The sequence below is a fragment of the Hypomesus nipponensis genome, chromosome 27 (genome assembly GCF_054491055.1).
Source record: "Hypomesus nipponensis isolate SF chromosome 27, ASM5449105v1, whole genome shotgun sequence".
Classification (NCBI taxonomy): domain Eukaryota; kingdom Metazoa; phylum Chordata; class Actinopteri; order Osmeriformes; family Osmeridae; genus Hypomesus; species Hypomesus nipponensis.
Window position 1 is genome coordinate 10290009 of NC_140387.1, and position 17783 is coordinate 10307791.

Genomic DNA, 17783 nt, shown 5'->3' on the forward strand with positions numbered 1-17783 from the left:
CACTTTTATTGGCATTCTGTACTAAAGAGTTTTTCCTTAAAAAATATTTGATGGGTTTATGTAATTCCTTTTAGAACATATTTTCCTAGCCACTTAAAAGCAGGATAGGCAAGTTTTGCAAACCTAGCAATTTTAGCTTGAGTTTAAAAGGAAAAAAAAGATCCCACCCTTCAAAGCCACTCCTCCAAAATACATGAACGCATTGCCTGACTACTGGAGGCGGTAGGTACAGACAGAAGTAGCCTGTCCAATCATAGATTCGGTCCGAATGCTGTCCAATCATTAGTGCCAGTCCAACCTTAATGATTGGTCGTGTTTATTACCTGTCCTGCCATGCCCACAGATATTGTATTGATTACATTTTACTGTCAAGCCTTTAGATTTATTGGCTGCTATCAGGATGTGAAGTTTATTTCAGCAAATATGACTAAAAGTGCTTATCATTGCCTACCCTGCCTTTAAGTAGTAATTAAGGGATTCCCCACCCTTTTAACCAATGGATTTTGATGACATTTCCATGACTATTAAACCTATTCTCCAAACAGGTGTTACTCTGTGCGTATGATGCCAGGAATATATAAAAAAAAAACGTATCATTTCAAAAATTCACAACATTTGGGATTTTTTACATTTTGATGACTTTGCCAAGCCTAGTAATCAATTTTTAGAAAAAAATCTAGATTCTTTACACTGTCATTAATTGTCATTAATCCTGTCATTGATTACCATTGACCTCTGCATTTAAAATAATATGTATGTCATGTTATGGATACCCCAGGCTTTTTTGGCTGTGAGGCCTGCAGTTAAAAGTCCCACAGAATATCAAGTGTACAAATATGGACACCATATGGACAAAGACAAGTTTTCTTCGATGGTTTATCAGATCATATTTATATTTGGAGACTTTTGTGTTAGCAGGTCCAAAAGAAGTTTCTTCTTTCTCATGCAAAGTGCCTTGCTGATCTTACAAAAAATTTCAAGACATGACCCTCAATCACCATATAACAACAATTGTCAGACAATGTTATGAGCTAAGGAAACAAGACCCACCTTAAGAACCTCTCTAGGGAAATGTTGTCCTGCATTTAGCCCTTCAAGATTACTGATGAATTCCTGGCACGTCATCTTCTTCCCAATATTCTGCAAAGTATTGAAAATAATATACCATGATTAGAGAGAATGAGACCCTAGTTAGGTACATAAACAATTACACACATCTGATCCTATTGACAGGGGTGGCACAGACATTAGCAAGGTTTCATACAAATGTAGTAGTCATTTTTTTCATGACTACAGTATTTCAGTCAAGACAATCACGTATTAGATTTGAACATTTATTGTTACATGACATGGACATGTAGATTTACTTCGGCGGAGTGGATGATCTTAGGGAAGCACTCCCTGCCTCCTCAATGCAACACATACATGACATATTAGGCAGGGAGCAATAGAGATATAATCCCCCTGGCGGACAGAACATACAGACAGCATGGGGGAGAAGGGGATGGTGGAGGGTGGCAGCAGCACTGATCATACAACAAATGGCTGAGTGTGTGAGTGTGTGTGCCTATCCGCGCATCTTTTAAAGACGCCTTATCAGACGTGGCCCAATGGATATACGCTGTTAACATGGGTGTGGTAATGGGCGGAGTAAAGGAAGGTGGAGTATGACGCCTTACATCCCCAAAAAATTAATGACACGCGCTGCCCGATTGCCCTGCCTGAACTAGCTGCGCTTATAACACAACTTCATGACTACAGTAAATCACAACTTCAGTATAAATGACCTCCTTATGAATCTGAAAACGATTTACAGGTAACACATTTTTGTATAAGCAGCAAGCCCAGAACACTTGAGGATGCTAAGACATCTTATGGAATTAAGGACAATTATGTGAAAGTTAATTTATATTTAGCTCTGTTGCACTTGCTGGATGGATACAAGTGTAGTAGGGGAAGGCTAATGTATTGTAAGATAAACAAAAACCCATGATAACTTGTTAGTTAAAATGAACAAAACTTGACAATAAACAACACCTATTTTTTCTTGATAAACCCCAGACATGATTCCACTTTTACATTGATGTAAAAAGGTTGTTGTGTTATCACTCAGTACACACAATGACACACAAACAAACCACGCATGTACTGTGACTCCTTTCAAGTAAGGTCGGTTCTCATTAAAACTTGTCCCTTCAATGCACGTTATAAGTGACAATTTCCACAAACATTAACAGCATATCTAAGTTTATTTCATAGGAATGTCCCTGATTAAAATAAAGAGTAGTGCAAGTCATGACTTTGAATTGTTAACATGTTTCTTCTTTTCTTCCAACCAAAAAGATCAACTTCATGATAATGACAGAGTTACGTGGACCAGGTTGTTTGACTATCGATTTTTACGTTTAACACGCAATTTATACTTTTGCATAACTAGCCTACTATTTACTACATGCTTCAATAGCCAAACAAATTTCCTGGTGCAGGTAACTGTGTCAGGCTATTGCATTTTGTACTTCTGTCGATCACTTTCTTATTTCTTGTTAGTTACTGCATCCATTCAGCGACGAAGTGTAGTACCAACCCTTTCCGTTTTGAGTTAACGTAATTTGTTTTTGAGTTAATGTAATGTTGTTTCCCATTTGGGGGAGCGTGTCTTTGTATTGGGGGGAGGTGAGCGAGTCATCCTATTTGGGGGGAGTTGACTCGTATTTGGGGGGAGTGTTTTCATTTGGGGGATGTACTCATATTAGGGGGTGTGGTTTGCACTTCAGGGCCACCGTACATAACTGATGAAGATGACAAAATACCTTAATCTATTTACCCCCCGTTTAAAAACTACTAGCCCCACATGTCACAGGTTACATGCGCCATCACAGTAGAGTTTTCTGTGATAATGCAGTCCAGTTAGAGAGAGAAAGGTGAACAACACTGGAAAAAAGTATTGATATAGGCCATGGGTGGAGCGAGGGGGTGGCTTCTGGGACTTCAGCCCAAATCTGTTAGGTTAAAATTTTGGGTTCTCATTTTTGGTGAGCAGTCTACTCGTGGTCACTGTAATTCACAACGTATATAATTCAATTTATGAAACAGAGTGGGCTATCTGTTGATATGATAATAGGCAACGTTAAATGCCAAACTGTAGGGAAGTGTAAACTGTAGCTAGTACTTTCAGAGCTAGCTAGCTAACCATTGCAAAGTTGGCTAGGTTTGAGACATTATGAGTCTCACTTCCCCACTAAATTGCATAGTAAACCAACCACACATATAACAAACTTACAAAGTAATGTCTGACTGCACAGAATAACAATATGAGTCCAATGTAATGTTTATGTGACATGAAGCAAAACTAATTACATTATTTTGCGCTCGGATTAATACCCCCCAAATTCTCAAGCTTGGGTCAATGTGTGAATTTGGTCATAGGTTCAACGATACAAAACTTGTAATTTAGCATTTGTGTTAATATGAGATATTTGGCCATCTTATCTTTATATGATCATTTTGAATGTCAAATAGTGCGTGTCCACTACAGTGACGCGAAGCGAGCAACGCAATTCCATTCATTTTCAGTGGAGCTATCAGGCCAAATAGTGTCCAAGGGCCAAATAGTGTCCTACCTGACGTCACAATGCCGTTTCGAAGCAAGGACGTGTCCGTCGCTATGCCGACCTTAAATTCCTGAGATATTTAAGCATTGTTACGTCAGGTATAGGACACTATTTGGCCCAAGGACACTATTTGGCCTGACAGAGCCAAAATCGCTTGCATGGTGCCCAAGGACCACTATTTGGTGGCCCTAGGACACTATTTGGCCTGACAGAGCAAATCGCTTGCATGGTGCATTGAGGGTAGCGACACGATCCAAGCGATTCGAGTTGAGATTTTCTCAACTTTATGTAAATGAGGAGAGATTTTCTTGAGCGATGGTAATCGTCTTGTTTATGTGTTTCTTGTAAGGTAGCAACCGTTGGTCATGGTAAACATTTCTAGCTTTCACAGTTTCAAAATGCAGGACAAACTGATCATCTGCCCTGTTTGATACGTCTCTGTATTCGTACAGAGATTTTAACCAAAATAATGAGGCATGGCGCAGGTTCGCCAATGTTGTTGGTGCTCCTGGTGGTTGGTTGGTGCCCCATCGGCGGTACACGACTGGTTAACCTGAGTGCCCAGTGGCATAATGTAACATTTAATCTTTCACCCTGAATAAAATACAAAAAAAAAACATCTACATAACGTATTGGATGTCTTGCATCATATGTGTAAAAGTTGTGTTTCATTGTTGTGAGACTGAGTTGCACACTATTAGTGGCGTTTGCGTCCAATCTCTTACTGTAACATTTAATCTTTTACTCTGAATAAAACACAGCAAAAAAAAGAGCCAGAACTAGTGTGAATAGTAGATAACATCAAGCTCCATCTAGCCAGCTTATCGGATTTTTGCTTAATGTGTGTAAACGTTATATTTTGATCGATATTGCGAGTACGCAAACCCAAGTCTTCACACTTTGCCATGACATTATACGAACTCCACACTAACTACACTGTAGTGGACACGCACCATAACGCCTGGGACACACTAACTGCGAAGTGCCGTAATTAGCTGTGAAGCGCCTGGAAACGTAGCCTTTTTCCTTTAGGCGCCCATGTTATCAAATTGGACCGGCTCGCGCTCTGCAGCGACCAGCTCGTGCTCTGCAGCTGGTCAATTTTTTTCGCAAGACACACCATATTATATGATATATCTGGATAAGCATACATGTTATAAAGATTTTACTATGTTAGTTGGAGGCTATAGACTATGACTTAGCACCCAACCTCACTACGCTGCTAACGAACGGCCAACCATGTGTTTACCCCGAAAAAATATCCTGATTGATGATTGCCTTGACTGTTAAGCCAACATATTTGTCAGTTGTTTCTAAATAGTGTGTTCAAGAGCGTGATAGACAAGCTGGCATACACTCAAGCAAAAGAGACACCAAAACCTTAAATCACAAACCAGCGGAGACTTGACAACTGAGTTAATCATCAAAGTTGAATAGCATAGGCCTACAATAGAGTTGTATGAACCACAGCAAGTAGTCTATTTTACAAAGACTATAGCCTACGAGTCAAGTCATTTAATTTTAAATGTCAGCAAGGGGTGCTGCAGCACCCTCCACACCCCTAATTCCCATGGCCATGGCCTCCGGCAAAGCATCCCCACATTACGTTGGGATACTGTTGCGATGGCTGTTGGATCAGCAAGTAGCCGAAATAAAGCATATGCAATGTTTATGTCAGCTTTCAATGTGAAAAAGATCAGAGAAGTGAAAGGCTTGGTGACTGGCGCAAAGAAATGCACGTCTAGTGCGAACCGCCTTTCGGCCATTCGTAACCGATCGTGGCGCTTCCGGCACTTCGCAGCCAGTGTGTCCCAGGCGTAACCATAGACCATAATAAAGAATAGACGCCGCATCGAATGCTACTGCCTACTGGCGCTGACGAGACGTGGGGCCGCCATCTTGGAAAGGTGCGATCGCTCCACTCAGTGTAATCTGTTTGGTTAGAGCAATGAGCTGTCAGCGCATTTATATAATCATACCGCACTGAATACCAAACGGATTTTCACAGTTTTTTTTGCTGCAAAGGTCATACATGTAGCTATGATACAGGCCACATGTTTCGGCGTATTTTATTATTCATAGTGGGCCTTTCCTTTAAACCCTTTCCTGCCGGACCATTCAAATATGGGCATTAAAATGCCCATGGTTCCCGCGTCAATATCTTTGCCGTCCAATTGCCAATTTTATTTCTGAAAACTGCCAGATACTCATGACAACTTAAGCTCAAAGTACATGTCATTGGTTAGGGGTTACTGGGAGGGGTATGTATCGTCAGCAACGGGAGCCATTGTTTTCCGAGGCGGAGCCAGAGCGGAGACCATGGGAGATTGCCTTCTGTGTTAGATTCACAGCTTCGAATTGAAATCGGAGACGATATTATGAGTAAAGACAAGTTTCTTAATGTGTTGTCAATATTGTCGATTAAAAGTCGATACTTTTTACTTACGAAGAATTTGTTTGTGGGAGTGACGTGAGTTATTTGAGCAAAGAATTACGTGTCTGGCTTGGCCGTTTTTGATAGGCAGCTATGACAGTAGTAGCACTGTTTAGCCTCGATTTTAGCAGCTTTCTGTGAAATTTGGAAAAACAACATGAACTTGCTAGATTATATAAACTATAAGCTAAATGTACGTGCCATGTTTGGCCTATTCGGTCGATTGTGGAAGAAGTACAAGTAGCCACTATAGCGACTGCCCTGATGCCTACAGTCGGTGCCACTTGTGTAAAAGCGCTGGCCAATGTTTTCCAGTAATATCTGTTTTATTTCTACAATAGCATTCTTGTGTCAGTTGTGTCATCTAAGTCAGTGTTATGGAATATGACATATCAAGTCTCAGTTCATAGCTGGGTATACACCGGCCGGTGCAGTAAACATAGGGGGCTAGGCTAGCTTGCTAGCTACAATTTCAGTACAGTAATATCAAAGATTCTTGCTAAACATTTCTCAACGTTTGTAAGATTCTATTTACAAAATGCAACAAATAGTACTGTAATGGTAAATATTACTTGTGAAAAGTAATCCCCTGAGCCCTATTTAAGATGGTTCGCCGATTAGAGCATGAATATGCCGCAGTGTTGCGGCATCTTGTTTATTCTGCTGCTACGCAACTGGGAATTTGACCTTTCCAAGATGGCGGCCGCATTTCTCGCGCCCAGCAGCCAATGCAGCGTCACCTCTTTATTATATCCAGAGAATGTCTAATATAGAGAGAACTGCCACTCTCGGGAAACTTCCGGGTTCTGAACTGGTTGAAATTCCATGTGAGGGCGCTAACGAGCGAGTGCAGAATGAATGGAGGTCTATGGAGCGGTACCCCTAAAATCCACTTTTCTCAGGATATAATTTTTTGTCCAGTAATTTGAATTAATTCTGAATTCGAAAGGGGAGGCAAAAAAAATACACACTGCCAGGTTTTAGATTTTTTGAAAGTCGCCTTTCTGTTCTAAAAAGCTTTGGAAAAGGTCATTGACGTCATACACATCGTACGACCAGAGCTACTGCTTGACGGCAAGCTCTGGTCACTTACTTTTTTCTCTCAGGGCATCGACAACACAGCTGACAGGTTAGGCTCTCCCTGTCAATACACATGCTTGAAAGAGTTTTGGCTTGCTAATGTTGTTGCTAATGTTGCTAATGTTCCGACATTCTGATTCCGCTTCGGATGCCATCAAGCGGGAGCTCTGGTCGTATCAGTCCTTCACTAACCAATCAGCATTCAGTAGCAGAATGCTAGCGTGTTATGGGCAACAACGACTCACCATGTAAGAAATCAAAAGTACATAAGTACTCGTTCATTCAATTTTCGACCTATAATCCATATTGAACATGCACAAACTACAATCAAATCGGAGATTTTTCAACTACAATCAGGCAAAAGAGACAAATTTAGCCGTTTAGCTCCATAGACTCCCATTCAACATGCACTCGCTCGCGATCACCCCAAGTGGAACTCTGGTGGAACTCCAGCCAAATTCGGTACAATGGTGTTTAATAGGGAGTGGCAAGGCTCTCCTTAAACAGGCTCTGTTATGTCTATGGGCGTAACAGTGTGTGTCCGCAACAGCAGAGCGGGTGGCGCGGAGGATCGGCTTCCAATTCATTTTCTATGAAACCGGGCGTTAACGCTTGCGTAGTGCATTGTGGGAAGGCGAGCGGAGCGGAGCGTTGTGAGCTGAAATATTCTCAAATTTATGTAAATGAGGAGCGTTAAACGCCAGCGTTGGCCAATTGGATTGTTTTTCTTGTAACGTAGCAACCGTTCGTCATGGTAAACATTTCTAGCCTTCAGTTTCAAGATAGGGGAGAAACTAATCATATGTGGCTGCACACCCAGTCCCTATCAGACATGTGACAAGACTGTGCTCCGCGCCGCCCGCTCTACTGTAATGGACATGCACTGTTAAGACGATTACAATTGGGTGCTACCACTTCAATTGTTTCTGAGGGGAAACCAGATAATGATCATTGCAAAAGAAAAAACTATTCCCCATTCAACCTATCTTGTAATAATTAAGGTTAAATATGAATTGGCAGTGACATTATTAACAACTGTATTTTGTAAGCTACTGGTTACTTATTGAGAAAAAACTTCAGCTATACAATATCATATTCCTATTTAAAAAAAGATTTAAATTTAAGATTGATTGCCATGTTAAGACGGCAATTTCTGTCGTCTTAAGACAGCCAAATGTGTCGTCTTGACGCGAACACTGAATTACAGGTTTTGGCAATATTCACAAATTCTCTTCTGTTACATCATATAAACTAACAAAGTTACTATGACTTCATGTTGTTGTGGAAAAAAACATCACACTGTTGAAATTGTGAAGATGGATACTGATTATGGATTTATATGATTGAAAACAAAACTCAATCACCTCTTTTAGTATATGCTCTATTACTGGAAACCATATGCAAAACCATATGTTGACTGATTATTATTACCATTAAATGGTAGAAGATATTAAGCCTAAAGTGTGAAGATCTTAGGAGCTGAGGAGTGGGGGAGAAGACTAGTTGTAGTTATGGCCTTATATCAGTATCTGCAGCTGCACGGTTCATGGTCAGTACTACCAGTCTGACCTGGGAGGATTGTCTATGTAAAAAAGCAACTGTAATCAGAATCCTCTAGGACAAGGGACTGGGTAAGAATGAATAATGCATCTGTGACCAACAAGTATCGTACCAATAGCAAAATATCACAAAATAATAAAGGGAAAATATATAAGTGAAATGTCGGAAGAAAATGTCAGTCTGATCACGGGATCTTGCACACGTTCTTTTGGGAATCTTTGTCACCTTGAGGACCAATAAAACACTTTGCATCAAACTTTGCTGAGTCCCAGTGCTGTTCTTAACTTGGAAAATTTGGTTGAAGACATAATATAGCCAGCAACCAAAAATAAATAGAAACAGGGCTGCGTCGCGCCGCTCATCTGAAGTTATGACATTCCATCAGAAAACAAGCCAATCAAACTTCTTTTAGTCGCGTCCGATCCAGTTAGGACACAATGTTAGTAGGCTACACACACACACTCACATGCAGTATAAATACGTCATAAATAGTTTGTAAAGCTCAGAAAAATGTTTAATGTGCTAAAAAATGTATTTGTGGGCTCCTAGTGTTAATTTAAGAGTCCATGTACTCCTTTGGAAAAAAGTTAGCGTAAACTGCTCGCAAAATGCTGAAATACTTTTGCCACTACATATAGGCCTATATAAGCACTCTCAATGTTAAATTCATGTCAACAACAAAATGGGGTTTTGTCTTTTACATTTATTCATTTAGCAGACGCTTTTATCCAAAGCGACTTCCAAGAGAGAGCTCTACAAAGTGCATTGGTCATTGATAATAACAACAAAATAGCCCAAAAACATTGCGGATAGCAAAAACATGAAGCACATATTGTGAACAACCAAAATAAGTGCGAAAGGGAAGAACCATAAGAGCATGTATTTAAACAAGTTACAATTAAAAAACATGAATTGCTATAAGTGCAAGTGTACCTGTAGAAAAGAAAGCAACAGTAAAAAAAGAGATTTCACAGGGAGTACAACAATTTAAATCAGTTACCACTAACAAACGAGAGCAACAAGTCTCTAAGCAAGAGTCATTGTGATCCGTGAGGAAACTAACATTGGGACCAGCTAACCAATCCTAAGTACCGTTGTACTCCCGGAACAAGTGCGTCTTGAGCGTTTTCTTGAAATTGGGGAGACAGTCAGTGTCTCTGATGGAGGTGGGGAGTTGATTCCACCACTGGGGGGCCAGGCAGGAGAAGAACTTGTGTTGGGACCGGGTGGTCTTGAGCGGTGGGACCACCAGGCGGTTGTGAAGAAGATCGTAGATGGCGGGTGGGGGTGTAAGGGTGCAGAAGAGACTTGATGTAGTTGGGTGCAGTCCCGTTCACCTCTCGGAAGGTCAGTACCAGGGTCTTGAATCTGATGTGGGCCGTGATGGGTAGCCAGTGGACGGAGATTTGTAGATTGTAGACCAGGTGGGCCGCTACGTTCTGAATCCTCTGAAGAGAGCAGGTTGCGCATGCTGGGAGACTGGCGAGCAGCGAGTTGCAGTAGTCCAACTTAGAGAGGACAAGTGCTTGGACGAGCAGCTGGGTGGAGTGCTCAGACAGGTATTTCCTGATCTTCCGGATGTTGTAGAGGGTGAATCTATACGACCGGGAGACTGCAGCAATGTGGGCTGTGAGGGAGAGCCTGTCATCCATGGTAACCCCAAGGTTCCTGGCACAGGATGAAGGGGTCACCGTCGCAGATCCCAGGGTGATTGAGAGATTAAGGGAGATGGAGGGTTTGGCCAGGATGGCAAAGGTGAGGTTCATCTGGAGGTAGTGCTTGGTCGTCCAGGCGGAGATGTCTGTGAGGCAGGCTTCAATCTCAGCTGAGATCCCTGGATCGGTCGGGGGGAACGACAGGTACAGCTGCGTGTCGTTATTCTGTACCTTTTAGGTACAGAATGGTTCTAGGTCACTTTAATAGGCTATTCATATTATAAAGGGACAAAAGATGGGCCAAGCGGCTCCAGTGAATAGTAAAATAATGAGCAGACGGTGTTTGTTCCAATGACTACAGTTCCTGCCAACACGAGCCGAGTTTGTACGTGGACAGTGCAGACAAATGTTCAAACTGGCACAAGATAACTACAAGCGACAGAGCTAAGTTTTGATCTACAGAGTTGAAAATACTGACATAATATCACTAAATACAAATATTTTTCAAGTGCAAAAGGGATAGGCAATGATGTGTCATGGTTGTGTGTTTGAGGTATAAAAAGGGGCACTGTAACCTCAAAACTCATGCCAATCTGTGAATCACACAGCTTACAACATTCTGTTAAGGCATGTTGACTGGAGGTGAAAACTAAAAGTAAGGACAGAGAATAGCTGTGCACTCTATAACTGGCTAATGGCTCCAGCATCCACCTGTGGCTTTGTCACAAAAAAGATAAATACACCAGTTGGCCTTCAAATCAATATACTGACTCGTTTTCACCCAATGCATTAAAAAGTACTTTTAGAATGATGAAAGGGTCCACCCATTGAGCACATGCTGAGCCTCACCATTAAATGGGTGGTGGGTCATAGCAGTGATATGGACAGAGGAGCTGTGCAAATACAATTGATTTATTTTCTCCAAATGAGAATGATTCTATACACCCATCTAGCAACATCCAGAAACACCACTGGATTACTACAATTACAGTGCTTTCTAGATGAGAAGACACAACTCCTGTCCATAGCAGTAATATAAGTAACTTATATGACTGTAATAATGGAATATTGTGTTGCAATATCAGTTATCATCTGAATACATTATCCTGTATTCTGTTATTCTGCTTTTAACAGTTTTAAATGTTTTCAAAAATATACATAGCATTATTTGTTTTTATCAAAGCTAATTGCCTAACCCTATATTTCCATTATCAGTCAAGAGTTGTCTTTTTCTTATACATTTTATTCTGCTTTGCAAGGAAAAAATACTTTTTATTTATATCCATAACATTTTACATATAAACATGCTTCTATGAAACCCTGTGAAAGATTTGTTGGTCAAATAAACCCTTACCACTTTTCAGCAACAGTGCAGCAACAAATTAAAAAGGTTCCTCTATTTGTCATTGTGTGGGATGCTACTGCCAAGAAGTGACTATTTTGACTGGGAAATACCACATACCTCACTATGTGAAAATGTGTGTAATGTAGTAGCACAGAGGTCAACATGATGAAAAAAAAGAGGTTGAAAGCTTGGCCAAGCAGAAAGAACTTACATGGCCATGAAGGTCCGTGTTCAACAGCATCAATGCACATGTAAGGCAGTGGACTCCATCTGCGAAATTAGATGAATTAACAAAATGTGAATCATTTGCAACTGTTCTAATAACCATAGACTATATGTTTTCCAAAAAATTACTAGTATAATAATTAATGACATGGTCCACAAATTTACAAAGTTGTTGGTCACCTAGCTATGGAATTGCAAACACTTCACATACCATACTCTAAATATCTAATGCATTTAAAATGTCACATCTTCTGAAGGCAAGTGTATAAAGATGATGACAGTTATATCAACCATCTCTACATAAGGCCAACGTGTTACATCAGTTCCATGGCAACAGTCTTGGCAACAAGTAGACTATATTTGAGCTTTACCCATCTACTGGTCACATAGGCTTGTTGTTACCAAGACAGTTGCTAAGGGGACTGGAAAAAATATGTTTTTTTAGCTCAGCAATTTAAGAGAGGCAAATGTATTTGATTTAATTACATTGATATGGTCAAAGAAACTCAATAGATCTGCTGAGTTAAAGATGAAAAACAATACAAAAACGTCAGGCAACCATGATGTTTTAAGTTGTTTACAAAGTGCCTGAATTTGAGAAAAAAATATTAGGTGTGGAAGATGAATCCCTCAGTTTTGCTGCACATTGCAAATGTACATATTATGCGCTATATGGTGAATTAGGCCTACAAATATGACTGGCTCAACCGTTGTGCATGTAATTACTTTACAAATTAAATGTCTAGATGTTTGTGGTGGTAAGACCATTTAACATATAACCAACATAATAAATGTTGATAAACATAAGCAATTTATAATGTATGAAACAGCAGACAAATTAAGGCTACATAATCATTTGCATGAATGTAGGCTACCACAGCATTGGCAATTTGATTAGAATAGATGATGTGGAGGTTGACCAAGTACTTCAGAGATGACAGAGACTTTTGATCATTAGTGATCTGAAAAATATTAGGTACCAAAACCACTAAGAAGAACTGTCATCACCAGCTGCATCACAGGCACTGCACTATCTATCCTTGCAGGAATATGTGTGTGCCATACATTTTCTCATGGGAACTATATACACTATCTACAGTTCAAGTAATCTGAATTTTTGCGTTTCACTGAAATCACTGACTGCATCACGGGAACTGTGCACTAGTCTATCTAATAATGCCAGGAATCCGTGTGTGTGCAGTTTTATAATAGGATTTTAGGGTAACAAGTTTCCCAAGATTATCTCAATATCCGGGCACCTTGTAAAGTTTTAATTTTGCAGGTGTCTATTTCAGAACCCAAGGGGGTGCAGTGCTAAGTTTGACGTTTGGATAAGTGCTTCGAAATTGCTAAAAAGTAATTCACCACAATGGATCTTTTTCAGCCATGTTGGACAGGCATTATACATAGAGCTGAGGCGCACTATAGACTACTAAGCATTTATCTGAGCTTCAATCTGAGCTTTAATTCAGTATAGCTGGAAGGTTATTACCGACAATTGTGGTTGTGTACACTACACAAACAACTTACTAGTACTCATTCCTGGCATAACATTGAATCAGCTGCTGTCAAAGGGTTTTCTTTAAATGAAATGCTGGTTAGATGAAATGCTGGCTGACAACATAAAGTGGACTTTATTTCAATATGAATGAGTTAATTTTGTTACATGAATTTATGCATTTACTTATGCAAAAACTCTGTCTGCACATTGCAAATGTGCACAAACTTCAATTCAGAATCATAATAAAACTAACACCAAATAAAACTACAACATTATAATCACCAGCTGCATCACAGGCACTGTCTATCATTCCAGGAATCTCTTTGTGTGTCTGTGCCACCGAATCAAACTCCTCGGTTGGTTGGTCGGTGTCGAAACAAGCCACAATGGGTATGGGACAAGGGCATTATTCCCACTACTTTCGCCTCCTCGGTCAGTTTCTAGAGGCATGGATTTAGCGACACGTAAATGGGTAAAGGACAGGAACTATGTTCTTAAGAATGAAGCCTACTTAATCGATTGTCTGTGTCTTATTTATGTGAATGTGATAGAGCAAGCATTGCATATCACAAAGGAAAAAATACAAATGTTCATGTAAATTTGTGTGTTTTACTGACACGTTAATCACCGATTGCATCTCTGGCACGGTGCACTAGTTTTGTAGAACCACAATGAAACGCAAATTGGAGTAAAGCGCAGAATTGGGAAGCAAACAAAAATTGGGGCCGCTGTTTCACATATTTGAATAATTTTTTTCATGTTAGCTATGCAGCTTTAAAGATTTTATACAGTTGGCAGAAGCCCGAACTTGAGCTATTTCAAAAGTTCACAAATAACATGTAATTTGTGACAGAAAAAAATGCAGAGGTACCTTGTGAAGTGATGGTGGCAGGGTTACAATAAAAGTACCTATTGGAAAAGTGAATCAAAACACGTTCTCTTTCCTGGGTTTCACCCATTAGTGCAAAAGCATTCAAAAAGGATCTAAGGAGAGGGAACAGAACAGAGAAGTCACTCAGATTAAATAGACAGCATTTCATATATCAGTCATCAAAAATTTAGTCTTTTGATGTAGACAAGTTGTGTGAAGACATACTCAAATCTAAATTAACAGTTAACCCTGGGTCTGTTTCGAACTTTGTTGAATGCATGTTTGAGTTACGTTCTCAATACAAGGACAACAAATTATAAATGGTACCTGAGAGATTGGTCCAATGTCATCCCTGTAAATTCAAAAAATGTGAGGTATTCTTCAGCCACCATCTTACTGAAGTCATTGCTGCAAAACAAAAAACAAAAATTAGGCCACTTATATTTGTGGCAATTGTCCCCAACAGTCCAATGAGTTATCAATCCTTTAAATTGGTAAGAAAGAAAAGCTGGTATAAAGTACATAAAGTACAAATACATATACAAAAAACATACAAATACTTCTGCAGGGTCAAGGATCTCTCATTCCTCTATTTGAATTAGTATGTCACTAATCACTTGGATGATCAAAATGTATTGTATTGGTTGTCTGTTAAATTGTCTTACCACCACAAACATCTAGACATTTAGTTCACAACAAAAGTCATTACATGAACAATGTTTGAGCCAGTTGTGATAGTTATAGGCTTAAGTCACCATACAGTACTTGAATGTACAGTTCTGCCTAAGGGTTTTTTGGTATGTTTCATTGGTTTGCTCGTTTAAGATAGAAATACTTAATTTATAATAAAGTTTCTAAGGGCACCAACTTAATATTGTGTTAGGACATTAAGGAATCCTATGTTTAATATGTAATAATCAGTCTAATCTTAAGGAATTAATTTGTTCTAAAGTGGAGAGCAAATCAAATAACATGAGGGATCAGAATACACGAGTAAAAATTAAACACAATAATTTATTGGAATAAATGGAAATATAATGAACAGTAATGAAAATATGTTATTGGCTTTAGTAAGAGTTTGATGGGCTAACACATGAAACAAAACATACAATGGGTCAGATGGAAAGAGCGGGAAGGGGGAGGTGAAAGAATCACGCCCTTTGTCTAATAACGGGAATGTCTGGTGGTAAACTAACCGTAGTTAGTTTTACGTGTAGGTCTAATCAAAACACACACAATATCAATGACTTCATGCCAATGTTACAAGTCAGAAACATAGCTAGTCGCAGTTCGCCGGTATGTTGAAGTGTTGGGTCGAAAGCCGTTTAAATCTTGGCTGTAGTGAACAAATCTGTGTAATCCGATCAAAAGGTTCTTTTGTGAAAGTATTCCTTTTAATCCGCGGGTGAGACTGAGTTTGGTTATCTCAGTGTCGCAAGTTGAATTGCGCTTGGTTACTTCTGCAGAATCGTCAAGAAGGTTTTGCAATCACTATAATGTTGAATCTCAGGAACTCAGCGAGATCTTTTTTGAAAGCCTATCCGTTGTCTGGACTTGCTGCATCAATGGAATCAGCGAGTGATTATTTGTTGTTGGTATTTATAATCAGAATGGAAGGGAAGTGTCTTGTGGCTGGCTCCCCTGGGGAGAAGGAGATGCCAGGTCTGGTTTCAGCCCTTTGAGGCTCATCCAGAAATATAGTGGCATTATATGAGTCATAAAATGCAATCAGTTGTCATAATGTCGTCAGTGCTGTGCCTTACTGAGATGATCAGAAATGGCTGTGTTGAAGGTTTTACTCTATGCTACACTGTCGTATTTGTGCATCGATATGTCCATGCCTCAAGAAACCGACCAAGGAGGCTCAGGTGGTAGGAATCGTACCCATGTCCATGATACGGGCTGGTATTATGTCGTAGTCGATTTGGTGTTAAGAGTTTGTGCACATTTGCAATGTGCGGGCAGACAATTCACTGATATACTGAAAGTATACACTTCATACTGTTGTTCTGTTAGCTAGTGTAAGGCTGGGTTTCAACGTGCGCCCACCTCTCATATGCTACAATCTGGAGTTGCTGTAGGAAATCTTTACTTGATGGGTCTCACACCTCATTGTGAAGCTTAGTGTAGCATTGCTACTGCTTTTCCTTTCTCTCTGATTCACAATAACCATGGTGGAGTCGGGAAACATTTAAAACCATCATTTTGTAACATGTTTGCCTTGTAATTGATTTCATTTATTTGGAAGGTTATAAAAAATCTAGTTAATTTAACCTTACTTTGACCATTCTTGCTCTGATATAACCAATAGAGTCAAATAATTAATGTCATTGGTATTGGCATAATTTGGTTAATGTTAATACGATATTCAGTTTCCCTTCTTCCTTTAAACAGTAGGGGAATCGTTTTGGTTGTTTGGCCAATACTTAACCCCCTACACTAGCCAGCATTTCATCCATAAAGAAACCCATCTGATTAAATGTTATGCCAGAAGTCAGCACTAACCTGGCCATATTGGTTGTAAAAGCCAATTTGCTTCTAAATAACTAAACAGAATTTCCTTATTTTCCTAACTACAAACTCTTTTTGTAGTTTTTGACTGTATGATAACCTTGAGCAAAAATATAATTTTCACAGTAAAAAACTACCTTTTTCAATTGAAAACAATATATTTTATTTTTAAGCAACATAAAATAGTTTGAAAAGTAAACATGTCAGGTTAAATAGTAAAATAAAATAAATCAATTTGTCTTAAAATAAAATAAATGCAGTCACTTAAGTGTGCAGCTCAACAATAATTTAAACATAAATAATGTAGTTATTTCCTCAAGAAAAAACCTCCCCTTCTACTTAAAATAAAATTCATTTATGTCAGCCTAAACGTTTTGGAGATGCTCACTTTCTACATCTTTCAGTACAAGTTATGATGCAGGAATGTGAGCATGTTCACCTTTCCTGGATTAAGTCTGGAGCGGTGAGGTACAAGGATGTGTCCACTCAAACTGAACACTCTCTCTGAGGGACACACTAGTGGCTGGGATGCCGAGAAATATTCTTGCTACATTGCCAAGGAAAGGAAACTCTTGAACATGAGCATTCCACCATGTCAGTGGGTCAGCATCAGTGGATATGATATCTAACCTCCATTGTCACTCTCATTTAAAGGGGTCATTTACTGATTTTTATAGGGTATTTCACACTGTTCCTAAAGGTCTCCGAATAGGGTATGTAACATTGGTTGGGCTGAAAATGGCCCGGGTGCTGTTCTATGTGCCCTAATGCACCCTGTGAAATAGCCCTGGAAACAAACAAGAGTTTTTATCCCTTTTATGGTATGCTCATGAATATATACATGAGCTGCATGCTGATTAGTTGGATTACAATGAGTGAAGCTACGGAGCAAAAACGTAACACGGCCAACAGCACTCACTGAAACACTGAAGGTGGACACTTGAAATAAAAACGTACAAATAAATCTATTGTGTCTACACAACACTGTTT

The 17783-nt window shown here is 39.5% G+C and overlaps 1 protein-coding gene across 3 annotated transcripts in view; it reads right to left on the minus strand.

Annotated features, from left to right (window-relative positions):
* Positions 1-17783, minus strand: part of psd3l (pleckstrin and Sec7 domain containing 3, like) — a 144536-nt gene that overhangs the window by 69909 nt on the left and 56844 nt on the right. For all 3 annotated transcript variants that reach the window (XM_084693317.1, XM_084693315.1, XM_084693316.1), the window contains exons 6-9: positions 14610-14690; positions 14283-14395; positions 11897-11955; positions 1051-1140 (exon numbers count right to left, since the gene is read on the minus strand). In XM_084693317.1, coding sequence (XP_084549443.1) covers positions 1051-1140; positions 11897-11955; positions 14283-14395; positions 14610-14690 — 343 coding nt within the window. The remainder of the gene's footprint in view (positions 1-1050; positions 1141-11896; positions 11956-14282; positions 14396-14609; positions 14691-17783) is intronic.